The sequence below is a fragment of the Sus scrofa genome, chromosome 12 (assembly GCF_000003025.6).
Source record: "Sus scrofa isolate TJ Tabasco breed Duroc chromosome 12, Sscrofa11.1, whole genome shotgun sequence".
NCBI classification, from domain to species: domain Eukaryota; kingdom Metazoa; phylum Chordata; class Mammalia; order Artiodactyla; family Suidae; genus Sus; species Sus scrofa.
The window spans coordinates 58,679,444-58,692,652 of NC_010454.4; the positions used below are offsets into that span (position 1 = coordinate 58,679,444).

General features: G+C 55.8%; 1 protein-coding gene across 4 annotated transcripts in view; it reads right to left on the reverse strand.

Annotated features, from left to right (window-relative positions):
- The window catches only part of PMP22 (peripheral myelin protein 22), a 54,423-nt gene continuing 41,543 nt past the window's right edge, over positions 330 to 13,209 (reverse strand). For all 4 annotated transcript variants that reach the window (XM_021067896.1, XM_021067895.1, XM_021067894.1 and 1 more), the window contains exons 4-5: positions 9,470 to 9,610; positions 330 to 1,640 (exon numbers count right to left, since the gene is read on the reverse strand). In XM_021067896.1, coding sequence (XP_020923555.1) covers positions 1,477 to 1,640; positions 9,470 to 9,610 — 305 coding nt within the window. In that variant the 3' untranslated portion in view covers positions 330 to 1,476. The remainder of the gene's footprint in view (positions 1,641 to 9,469; positions 9,611 to 13,209) is intronic.

Sequence of the window (13,209 nt, forward strand, 5' to 3'; positions counted from 1 at the left end):
GCACAGCAACCCGGGATCTGAGCCGCGTCTGCAACCTACACCACAGCTCAGGGCAACGCCGGATCCTCAACCCACTGAGCAAGGCCAGGGATCGAACCCACAACCTCATAGTTCCTAGTCGGATTTGTTAACCACTGAGCCACGATGGGAACTCCTCTTCTGATTTTTTGTATCCTGCTGGTGCTCTCATTCCCAGTTGTGTTCGAAATGGATTGACCTCACCTGGAACGTGCCTGACGTGGGTCCCCATCGATGTTTGCCAAGGCGCAGATGTTACCACGACCACCACACTGACAAAATCAGCCCCACAAAAACCCACGAGAGACCAATGAGTTACTCTGATGTTTATTTTAATGCACCTTAGTCCACACAGTTGGTATAAAATCAGAAAAAAAGCGAAGCAAAAAGGAAAAAAGCAAGAGAAGGGTCTGGAGTCTTAGCATCAGAAGGGCACCATATATACATGTACAGTTGGTGGCCAGTACGAGTCATTGCCAGACAGTCCTTGGAGACGGAGGACAGCCTAGACCCTGCTGCGCCTGGAACCCACCGTCCCAGGGGGTCTAGAGGCTTGTCCTGATGCTCCAACCATGCGGATCATGTTGGGATGATAGAGGCTGGGGCTTATTGTTTATTTACTATGGTAATCATAGCAGCCTAGCTAGGCACGAAAGCAGTTATAAACCATTTATATTACACAGAATTATTCAGGTCTCCGTTTGACTTTCTGTCGTCAAATTGTTAATTGACTTTCCAGTGAGAAGTTTAGATGATTAGTGATCATAAGGAATGGTCAATAATAGCACCACTTCGTAGGTTGTTGTCACCGAATTCTCATCTAGAGGCGTGACTGGGGGACCCCGCCCTCAAGGGCGAGCGTTCCAAAGCCACGAGCCGTGATTCTCCGAGGGCTCCAGTTCGGGGGTTTTGTCCGAGTGCAGGTAAGGCTGTGCCCAGAGGCGTGGGCAGTGCGTGTCCGTGTGTCACACGCGGGTCACCCACAGGGAAAGGGCTTTGGGCCATGCGGGGTTTCTCCCCACACTTGGGGGTCCTAAATGAGGTGGCGTGGGAGGGAGGTATCTCTTAGATGAACGGGAAGGGGTGAGATGGACTTCTTGTATTTCTGGGCAAAACCAACCAAAGAACGAAAACCACGACACAACAAAAATCTGAGCTCGATTATAGAGTTAGGATGTCAAGTTCCTTAGCTATTTCTTTAAGGTTCAACCTAAGGCTGATGGTCAACACGTAAAGCGAACAATACTATGTACATATATGTAAAAAGTGTTATAAATAGGTTTTATAAACCGTCAATATTATATACATCTTCAGTCAACACTCACGACCCCCCCGCTGCTTTCTGTTTGGTTTGGTTGGCGTTGGGTGTTTGGGCGGCTCTTTGGTTGCTCCCGGCTCCCGGTTTGCTTCCTCCCTCCCCGCGCGCGCTCAGAGCCCCGGACGTCCCCTCCCGGCGCCTCACTCCCGCTTCCGCAAGATCACGTAGACGACGCCGCTGAGGAGCGCCAGCGGGAAGGCCACCCAGGCCAGGATGTAGGCGAAGCCGTAGGAGTTCTCCGAGCCGTAATGCCAGTCCAGGTGCCTGACCGTGTAGATGGACGCTGCGCTCATCACGCACAGACCTGCGGAGCCCCGGGCGGCTGCCGTCAGCGGGGGCCACGGGCGGGGCGCCTGCACCGCCGCCCCCCAGACGCGACGGGACCCACACCTGCCCGCTCTCCTCCCAGCCGCCCCGCGGGCGCACACACAGGCACACGCACACACACACACACAACACCACACCACCACACACACACCACACTCACATCACACACACACGGACACAGACACACACAGGGCCACACACACCACCACCACACCACACCACACTCACACTCACACACACACAGGCACACGGACACAGACACACCCCCCACAGGCACACGAACACACCTCAACACACCACACACATACCACACACAGACACACCCCCACACAGGCACGCACACACCACACCACACACACACACACTCACACACACCACACACAGGCACACGGACACACAGACACACCCCACACAGGCACACGGACACACCTCAACACACCACACACAGACACACAGACACACCCCCACACAAGCACATGGACACACACAACACACACACACATACCACACACAGGCACACGGACACATAGACACACACACCACACACACACACACACACACACACACAAATACACACAGAGACACATAGACACACACCACACACACACCACACACAGACACCGCCACACAGGCACATGGACACACACGACACACACACACCACACACATACACACGACACACACACAGACACATAGACACACCACACACAGGCACATGGGCACAGAGACACTACAACACACACACCACACACACACACCACACACACACACACCACACACACACATCACAGACACACAGAAACACACAGACACACACACATGCAGACATACAGTCACACACACACCGGGCACCTGTCTCTTTCTCTTTCTTAGAGAGAAGGATGCAGGCTGCAGAGGAGGAGGCCAGATCCAGAGCTGAGATGGAGGGTCCAGGAACGCAAACGGACGATCTGCTCTCCGCAGCCCATCTCCGTGACCCAGGCCGTCGTCCCCAAGGTCCCTCATCCCTTTTCTGCCTCACTCCCTTCAACCATCCCCCACTCCCCATCGACCCGAGCGGCCGGTGAGAATGCAGGTGGTGGAGGAAGCTGATCTGCATGGGGGGGCCCCTGGCAACCGCGGACCACCCCACAGACCGTGGAGTTACTGGAAACCAGGAAAGTGAACGGACACACCGTCTCCTGAGTGGCACTGACACCGAGCCCAGGGCAGCCGCGTGGACCCTTGGCCAGACAGCTAGCACAGAGCGAGCCCCGCCTGCAGGCACCACCGGGCGGGCCAAGGCCCAGGTGGGGAGTCAGGAGGGGGCAGGAAACAAGGAGGAAGCACAGGACACTCGTGGGGGTGGGGCTGCCAAGGGCGGGGCTGTCACAAGCCAGCTGCAGGGCACCTGGTCCCTTTCGACCGCTCCCAGTCCCCCAAAGTTGGGTCTGAACCCAAACAAAGGTGAGAGGGAAGCGGTGCTGCATCTACAGGAAGGTCCAGCCCACCCCTCCCTACCCCTGCCCTCCACCCCTCACCCCCGCCCTGTCTACAAGCAGCCCCGGGTGTGGGAGGGATGAGCAAAGCCTCCACCTCGGACAGGCCAGTTCACGCGCGACAGGCCAGGCCCACAGTGACCGTCAGCACCCCTCGGACGGTGGGGGGTGGTCTGCTGACGTCAGGACGCCAGCCTGGGGCGCACAAAGCCTGCTCTGTTCCCTCCAGAAAACAGGCCCTTTGACGGGCTCTGAGGGACTCTGTTATGAGTCCAGCAAGCATGTGGGATCCCTGCGGTTCCAAAGCCCCCAGGGGCCGGACCACCTACATCTAACCTCACTGCTATTCCGGCTATTTTCCTGGACACTGCAGTTTTGTTGGGACAAAGTGCAGAAGTGGGACGATGTCACGTTCACCGCCCCGATAAGACTGTCCTTGTGCAAGTCAGAGGGAGAAAACGCCCACTCCTTCAGCCCCGCTGAGAGGACCACGCAAGGGTCCTGGGACCCGTGGGATCGGCTCCAGCACCTGCTACCTACAGACAGCCCGGGAGACGGGAAGGTGGCTGCGTCCGCCCGCGGGGACGTCACAGCCGGTGGACCATTGCGGGAGGGAGACGGCGGTGTCCAGCCGCAGAAAACACACCGCGAGGTCCGCGGCTCCTCTCTCCGAAGTGCTAATTCTTGTCTGTCTCGCGGACTGACTCTGACCCGCCTACGGAGGGCACAGCGCTCCTGGGGGCGCCTCGCCGAGGGAGGCGGGAGGCGCGGACAGCACCTTGGGCAGGATGGCGCCCATCCTGCTGGCACAGCGTCCCAGTGGGGTGTGTGTGTAACCAGCATTGGCAGGAGAGACCCCGTGAGCGCTGGGAGGGCCAGCCGCACCAGGGCTCATGGGCAAAGAAAAAACATCAAGAGAAAACACTTCGGGTCACATCTGTGACCTGGAGGGTGGGACAAAGGCAGGATGCACAGGGCAGTGACAGACTCGACGGCTTAATGATGTGCCTGGGGATCTTACAAGCAACAGAATTCATGCTTTGCTTCGATAAAGCCGTAAGCTCATACACCTGCAAAGCCTATGAGAGGACACTGCTTTGTAGTTACTACTGTCTGCAGACGGACGTGTGTTTTAGGGATGAGGTCACTGCCAGGCTCTCTGTACCTAAAGCAACAGATGTGCCCCGAACAGAGCAGGAAGCCTCAGAGAACAGTCCCGAAAAGTCAACATTTCTCCCAATGAGGGGACTGTGACGCGAATTCTCAGCCCCCAGTAGGTGGAGGTGCATTTCCGAAGGTCCCCACGGAGAAGACGAGGCCACTGACCTCACACAAGTGACAGCAGCAGGGACCCTGAGTGCAAGGTGAAGGTCAGGTATGTGGAAGGGCACGGACCCTATCAGGACAGGTGGGCCACCCGTGTCCCACGAGTTCCTCCGCTGCCTGGGGATGGCGGGGTCTGCCAGGATCCCTGGAAATGGTCCCCGAAGACGGGACCTCAAGCCTCTTGAACGGTGGCGACAACCGCAGGGGCGCGATCAGGCCCAGGACGTTTGGGAGGAACAGCCAGGAGGCCAAGGCCGAGGAAGGAATGGGGCGTTCTCTAGGCGTCCCCCCGCCCCCTATTGTTTGGCTCAGTCCACCCAGAATGAGAGCCCGGCGTGGGCAGGAACCGAGGTCCACCAGACACGGCCCCCACCTGTAGGGTGAGGTCAACCAGAAACGGAGGTGACACTCAGGTCACCTCGGGTCAGTGGAGACTTCCAACATGGCAGGATGTGACTCCAAGGGGGGAGAGAGAGCCACACACCAGAGGCCTGGGGAGGCCGACGGGGACATGGGTGCAACCTGCGTCCAAGGATGGGGGGCGCAGGTGAAGGGAAGGCCAGGTAGAGCAGCAAGAAAGACAGAGAGTGTGCTGGACGCCCAGGCAGGTCCTGACCAGAGCCCCCGTGATGGAGGGGCTGGGGCGCTCCCCGAGGCCGGGAGAGAGGGCCTTGGTGGCCCTGGACAGAGCTGTGACGGGAAACACACCTTCTGCAGAGGAGAAACAGGACCAGAGCTATGGTCACAAAGACCACACCGGATTCAGGACCAGACAAGAAGTTGGCTTTTGCCCAGGGATGGAGTCATGGGCAGAGAAAGAGAGATGGGCACCATGTCTCGGTGGACGCCCCACAGTGGAGGGCCCATGGGAGCTGGACAGGGGGTGCAGCTGGGGGGCTCTGGCAGGGCCATTGGTGGGCTCACTTAGGTAACCAGGTCTTGAAGCTGAGGAAACTGGTTCAAAGAGGGAGCTGAGCAAGGGTCCTGAGAGGTGGGGAGGGAGTCAGCCCACAGCTCAGAAATACACACCCAGCGGGGCCCTCCCTACAAGCAGCTCCTTTGGTGCCAGGGCAGGAGGCAGCCAGGTGCCAAGTGGGCCAGGAAGCGTCCGCACGTTCGGCAGCTCAGAGCCCCACTGCATTTCCAGAGGCTGCTCCGGGCGCCCCCCGGGACGACATCTGGAATGATTTGTCCAGAACCAGCAGTCCTGGATGTGGTCCCCGACTCAGCCTCTCTTGGATCCACTCAGGACGCCCTGGGCTTCTATTCCGCCCCCCACATTACTTGACTGTAAACACCCTATGTCCACAACCATCTATGTGAAACCAAGGGAAGAGAAGCCACGAGAACAGTCCAAGAGCCTCAGGGACCTCCTCCTACCAGCTCTGCCGTTCCTCTTTATCACAATAAAGGGTCGAGACACAGGCGGCCTGGGTGTGATTCTGCTGAGGGAACACGCTGGCCAGTCGCCGGACCCGGGGGGCAGGGGACAGTCAGGGCATCCCTGGTGGCGGCGGGGAGCTCACTGCTGGGTGCGGCCAGGGTCTCCCTGAATTTCCCCATGCCTTCCCACCCAGTACAACTCGCCCCCACAGAGCCAAGGCCAGGGTCGGCACCGTCTGGGAACAGGTGGCGACAGGTCTCGACACGAAGAATGGCTCCCAAGTCCAGACAGAGGCTCGGGACGGCCCTTGTCTGGGAAGAGGGCTTGGAAGATGATGCGTTGTGCTGTCCGTGGGAAAACACCCTGGAAGACCCCACAGTGGGATCAGGGGCAGCTCAATGGCTCCACCAGGGGTTCCCAATCCTGGTTGAACATCTGAGTCCTCTGGGGGCAGCCCCAGCCCAGAACACGGAAATGAGAGCCTCCAGGGATGAAGCTGGCATTTTAAAAAACGCATCCTTTAAAAAAAAAAAAACAACAAACTTTCAGGAAGCAACCAACCTAAGAAGTATGTAATCAAGGGAAGGTGGTTCTTAAAGTCGAGACTGGGCATATGATGAAGCAGCGGCGGGTGATGCGCCAGCCAGGCACCCGCAGGGCTGCAATCTGGGGCCGGGCGGAGACGGCTCCCGGGGATGCAGTCCGCCCGGGGGGCCCACACACCTGCTGCCCTGCCCGCTCACATATGCCTCAAATGTCCACAGCTGGGCCCTCCAAAGGGAAGCCTCGCAGAAACAATCCAGCCCCCACAGCCCTGAGGACACCCACAGACCCTGGCTGCTGCCGCACAAAAGGCTTCAGTGTTTGGAGAGGCCTCTGTCCTGCGTGGATCCCAGCCAAGGGGCCAACGAGTGTGCAGACCGCACGTCCCGAGACCGTGGGCCCCTCCTTCCTTCTCTCCTTCCTTCCCTCTCGTCCTCCTTCCCTCCTCTCCGTCTTCCTCTCTACACTTGCGTGTTCCATGTGATGGTTCTGCTTTCCCGATTTTCTCCTGGCTGTGCAGCGGCACCTTCTCCGGCTGCCCCAGGTCTCCTCCCCAAAAACCCTCCCCTAACCGTGCCTCTAGTTACTGGATCCTTAAGAGGCCATGAGTGTGGGAAACACACGTGACCAAGGAGGCTTGGGATGGTCGGACGCTAAGAGTTAGGAAATCTCTGAGGGAGCTCCCTGACTCTCTCGGTTCTCAACTTCGCTGCACATTCAAACCCCACATCCTAGAGAGCTGAGGTTGCTGGAAGACCAGCTCTCAGATCATTCTGACCGGAGAGAAGAAGCACAGAACATTCAAGGGATGTACCAAGAGCCACCACTATTCTGGACCAGCACTGCCAACGGCAGAGAACTTCCTGTTCACCCAGGGACCGCTAAACTGACAAGCTGGCAACCAAAAATGAGGCCCCATGAGAGATAAGAAGCCAGATTTGACGAGGATGGCACAGGAACAGAGCGAGTGCTTCTAAATTCGGAGGTTTGCAGGGCAGAGTTCTGAAAGGCTGGTGCCGACTTGGCAGGAAAACCCAAACCGTCCAACAAATGGGAACTGGCCAATGAACTTTGGAAGAAGAGAAGAACCTTGATACCTAAGAGTGTTTGGGCTGAACAGAAGTACTTAACCCTGGACTTTGGTTTTCAACCAACAATGACACTTTTAGAGGATTTTCAGCTAAACTATCTCAGTGGGAGGAGGAAGATGAGGTGCCCCCTGTTCTGAGAAGTCCCTCCCACGCTGAGCTCTCCAGCCCGACGCTTCCAGTCTGACTTGTTCTGATGAGGTCCACTCTCACTCATCACAGATGTCGGGGACCCCGAGAGTCATCAATGGTGCAGGTTTAAACGGATCTTCCATCGTAAATCAGGTGCAATGAAAGATCGGGTAATAAGCAGCATTTCTGCTTGGGATGCTGTGTTTCTTAAAAGCTCTGGTGGATCCTGACTCCAGACACACTCGGTCCCTGCGGGACGGGCGGGACCAGGGCCACCACGAGCTGGGTGTTCCCTTTTCCGCTCCAAGTCTCAGCTCTTTAGCAGTAAAATAGCAAGTGTGTACAGATCCCGTTCCTAAAGTCTCTCTCCCTTTTTCTGAGGATGGAGTCGTTGCTGCAATGGAGATGATCAACATTGATGGAAATGAACAGGGGGACGGAAGAGAAAGCCCAGCACGCCTTCTAGTTGCCTGGGTTACTTCTGGAAGTGGGGTGAGTAATGATCACTGCTCCGGGGTGCCCAGAAATGACACCTCACTGCAGAACGAGCACCTTAAGAACGCTGGCAGCACTCAAGACGCGCAGCTGGGATAAGGAGACCTGCACAAGTAGCCAAGCGCCATTTGATGCTGAAATTCCAAACTGAAATGTTGCAGCGGGTATCTGATGAGAAAGGGCTCTCTGGCTTACTCCCTTTTTCCAGGAAAGAGGAAGTCTCTGGCTTCCAGAGAAGGGTCATCAACATTCAGCTTCAGGCTGTGTCCTGCCATAGAGCCTGTATGAGCCATTACATCTGCCTGCCTGTCCGTCCATCCGTCCATCCATCCAGGACATGTGGGTAGTTTTTCAACCATCCACCAAGTGCTCCTAAGCACAGGCTGGTGATTCGGCAGCACGGACGTTCTGACAACTAAACAAGAGACGCCACCTCGGCCCCATCAGCCACCCAGGGGCCGGATGGAGAACATGTCACGGCCCCCAGACGTCCTGTGGCTCATGTGGGGTTTGAGGGACTGGCTTGGACCCCGGGATCCAGCCCCTCTGCCTGTGTCTCTCCAGCGCCCACCGACTCAGGCACCTGGCCGTCAGTGGACACAGGATAAGAGGCGACCAAGTGAGACAGAACCCAGGGACCAGAGCTGGCAGATGTCACACCCAGGACTCCGCACGTGGTGTGCATGGGTAATCCGCACCAAGCGGCAGCTCAAAGGCGGCTCCGGAGGAGGTGAAGGAGACCCTGGCGTCGTGGCCCCATGTCTGGAAGTGATGGTGGGTTACACCGGGAGGACGGAAAGTGGGGGCGCCAGTACCCTGGGGCCCAGCGGCCCCCAGGAGCCGGAGGAAAGGACAGGGAGAATTTGTCAGGGGCTCCATCACCGCTCAGAGGCGACGAGGACCTGGGGGCGACTGCGGCCCTACAGCACGGCCCTTTCCACGTGCAAGCCGGGACGTTCCTGCAGCATGAGGCGAGCAATGGAACCTGCCCTCAAGACTGGCCTGGGCTCCACCGGGTCCTCAGCATTTCCTGTGACTGAGTGCCCGTGCTGTGGCTCCGACCCTGGGCAGGGATCCTCCTTCCAGAGCCTCCAAGTCCTACTTCCTACACACCCCCTTCCGTGGAGAAGCAGAGGGTTGCCAGATTCACACACACACATGCACACACACCTCTCACATGCACACACACTCACTCACACACAGACAGCTGCACACCTGCGCTGTACACAATCCACCCAGGGGGTGGCCTCACCCGCATTCTGGAGCCACATCCTTCCAACGGAGCATCGTTGGGGCTGGGGAGCCCAGCCCCACACCCCACACCCCCACCCCCCCGTGGACTTGGCCGTCCCCAACTTACCAGCCAGGATCTGGAAGACCCCGGTGATGTAAAACCGGCCCCCCTTGGTGAGGGTGAAGAGCTGGCAGAAGAACAGGAACAGAGACAGAACGCTGAAGATGACCGACAGAATCATGGTGGCCTGGACGGACTGCAGCCATTCTGAGGGGGAGACGAGAGGGTCAGGAAAAGCCAGCCCCGCGGGCGCAGGGGGCTGGGGGCGGGGCTCCGCCATGGGGGCGGGGCCTGGGTGCGACTGCCGGAAGCCCTGCCCCCCCCACCGGCAGCAGCCCTTCTGCAAACAGAACTCAGACTATTCCCTTCAGCGCTTTTTTTTTTTTTTAGGGGCTGCACTTGCAGCATATGGAAGTTCCTGGGCCAGGGGTTGAATCACAGCTGCAGCCGAGGTCTACACCACAGCCATAGCAACATCGGATCTGAGCCGCATCTGCAACCTACACCACAGCTCACCGGCAATGCCAGGTCCTTACCCCACCGAGCGAGGCCAGAGATCGAATCCACATCTTCACAGATGCTATGTCGGGTATTTAACCTGCTGAGGCACAACAGGAGCGCCCCACTTCTGCACTCTTAAAAGTCAGTCTTTATTTCATGGTTTCGTGTGTGTGTGTGGTGTGTATTCTGCCCGTCCCCACAGCAGGCCAGAGATAGAACCAAGCAGCAACCCAAGCCACAGCAGTGACAATGCTGCTCCTTAACCTGCCGAGCCACCAGGGAACTCCTTGTGGTTTCTTTCAGAAGCAAAAAAGATAAGAATACGTGTTTAACTGTAGACATGTTAAGACAAGGCTGTATGAAAAGACCTAGTCCCACCACTAGGAATTAAGGTTTAAGTATACTGAATCCTCTAGCATTCTTCCAGCCAAATGTGTTACTTACACAGATGTGCCTGCGCTGCGGGGAGGGGGGTCTGAGCCCTGCCCTCTGCCCCCTCTCTTCCTGCCCTCAGGGGGTTTGAAGGGCTTCTTGGGCCCTGTATTCTGAGAAGCGTTTCCCACTGTTGAAAATATCACATCCCCAAGGGGGGGCGGGGATCGTGAGGGTGGTGGGAAGAAGAACAGGATGTCGGAGCCAAAACGAATTTCGCAGACAACGGGAAGAAAGTGCAGATGGGGAGAGCATGCTTTATTTAGCCCTGAACCGCTGGCCCGGCCGATCTCGCCCGAGGTCAGAGCAGTCCGTGCTCAGTCTGATGGACAGATAGGACCAGAGAGGACACGTCCTCATCTTCGCTAAGCCCCTGGCCTGCGATCAAATCTCCAAGCTTCCGACTGAAAGTAGAGCAAGCAAGGGAGCCCAGTCGTTCACCCTCTCCTGCCAATTCCTGTCATTTCAGGAGGAAAAGGCCAAGAGGCAGCAGAGAGGGGACGCCTCCAGGGGCCTCGCCAACCTGTCACCTGCGTCCTTCCCTTCCCAGCCCCCAAGAATGGCAGGGGCGGGTGCTGCTCTGTATAAAGAAAATCAATGAGAGAAGATCAAGGGTTTGGTCCCCTCTGCTCCGTGACTGGCTGATGGCTTCGACCAACGCACACCAGAGCTTACCACGCTTGACGGCTGATCGACGGTAACTCACGGGGGTGAAATGGTTTGCGTTCCAGGGAGTTCGCGGCAGAATTTTAAGGGTGCTGGTTAGAGGAACCGTGACTAGACTTTCACAGGAGATGTTTCCAGACACAGATTGGAAGCATCTTAGAGTTGAAAGACGCGTGGGAGATGAACTAGTCCAGCCCCTCTGTTCTGGAGGCGATTTCCAGAGACGTCTGGATGATCCCCCTTGGCACAGCCAACGCTGGGAGGCCCCCCACTCCATTCTGCTGTTCTTCGCACTGTGCTGACCTTATTGCAGTTTGTCCAATAAGGTAAGAAATGACATCTAATGGCCTGTGAGCCATCCTGGCCCCATTTCTCTATGGCTCTCATCACACCACTGCTCCAGGACGTGGCTGTTCTAGACGAATGGTCTGCAACAAAGCTAAGGCTGCCACAATATTATTTTTAATAAACCAATTATCTAGCACTCTGGGAAACGAAGCTAGAACCACAGGACAATCTGAACCCCAAATCTCGAACTGGAACAGTGATTCTACTTTGCCGGGGAATGTTCTGAGAAGGAGCGCGGCTGGATGCAGGTGACCTCCTGGCTGCCCTTCTCTGGTCCTGAGAATGTTTTCTTAGTCTTAACTCCAGCGTCACTAGCGACAGGAACTTCTAGCGGACCTCAAAGTTGTACGTGTTAAATCTACATGAATAGGAGAAGCCCCTTAGATGCAATAAGGTAACTAAATCCTTCCAAAACTTCCTTCACCAAGAGTTTGAGGTTTAAGGCCAACGTCATCACCCCTGAGTGATCTGGCCCTAAGCGGGTCTTTGGATCAGATCTGAGGGAGGGGACTGAGGAAGCTTTGGTTGAACCCCTTCTGTTTTGAGCCAAGAGCTGTGGTGGGCTCTGGGGATACAAAGTTGAAAAGGAACGTTTTCAATCCTAAGCACAAGAAATAACACACACCCATGATGAGAGGAAGTCCAATTATATCCTCGAGCACGGTCTGTGTGAATGGGTTTGAGTCCCTCATTGCAAGACGTGGAAATCCATCCTGAATTACGCAATCCTCACCCACAGGCCGACCCAGAGACCCGAAAACCAACCACAGCTGAAAATCCAAAGACCTTAAAAAGAGGCATCTGGCAGATGTTGCCAGAAAGAAAGCAGGTATTGTAACAGCAGCATCAGACAAAATAAGAGTCCAAATTGAAGAAGATGAAAATGGCCAAGGAAGGCTATTTCATTGTGAGGAAAGATCCAGCGTACCATGAAGAAATACAAGTCATAAACCCTTGGGCATATGATAGCCTGGCCTGGAAAAATTGTATAAAACAAACAAACAAAAATAACTGAAGTACGAGAAGAAACTGAGAAAGCTACCATCCTCGTGGGAGACTTCAGCCTACCTCTCTCAGGATAGATAAATCAAAATACAGAAACTCCTGATGTGGCACAACTGGATCAGCAGCGTCTCTGCAGTGCCAGGACGCAGGTTCGATCCTCAGCCCTGCACAGTGGGTTAAAGGATCTGGCACTGCCACACCTGTGGCGTACCATACAACTGCAGCCCGGATCTGAGCCCTGGCCCAGGAGCTCCATGGGCCGAGAAGTGCCCAATACGGTAAAGCTACAGATGAACCAGTTCGGTTCAACAGACGTATGGACAATTTAGTCCCTCTAACAAAGACTGTAATCATTTTCAAAAACGCACGGGACAGTCTTACAACCATGCAGCAGGCAACAAGAAAAATCTCAATAAATCTCAAAAGAAGCCGCCATAATGTAAACGCAACTAAAGGCAAACAGACATTGGAAATTGAAAACGCACCAGCCAAGATAAATTTGGAAAATCTTAAACAGTATTCCCGATAATCTCTTGATGGGCGTCAGGGTTGAGAAGTAAACATTTCTTCAGCAAAGGATGGTTTTAACAGTACAGGCGGTGGCCCAGACCGTGCTCAGGCCCCACACTCCCTGAGAACAGGCCTGGGCACCACCTGCTCCACTGGCTACTGGCATATTTTTGGCCTCAAATCCTTCCCTTCTAACAAGAGGGACTAACCCTCTTATAGGATTGTTGTAAGGATTAAAAAAAAAAAAAAAAAAAGGAGTTTATATACAACGTCTATGGGAAAAGAATCTCAGAAAGAATGGATGTGGGTAGGTGAATAATTGAATCCCTTTGCTGTAGAGCAGA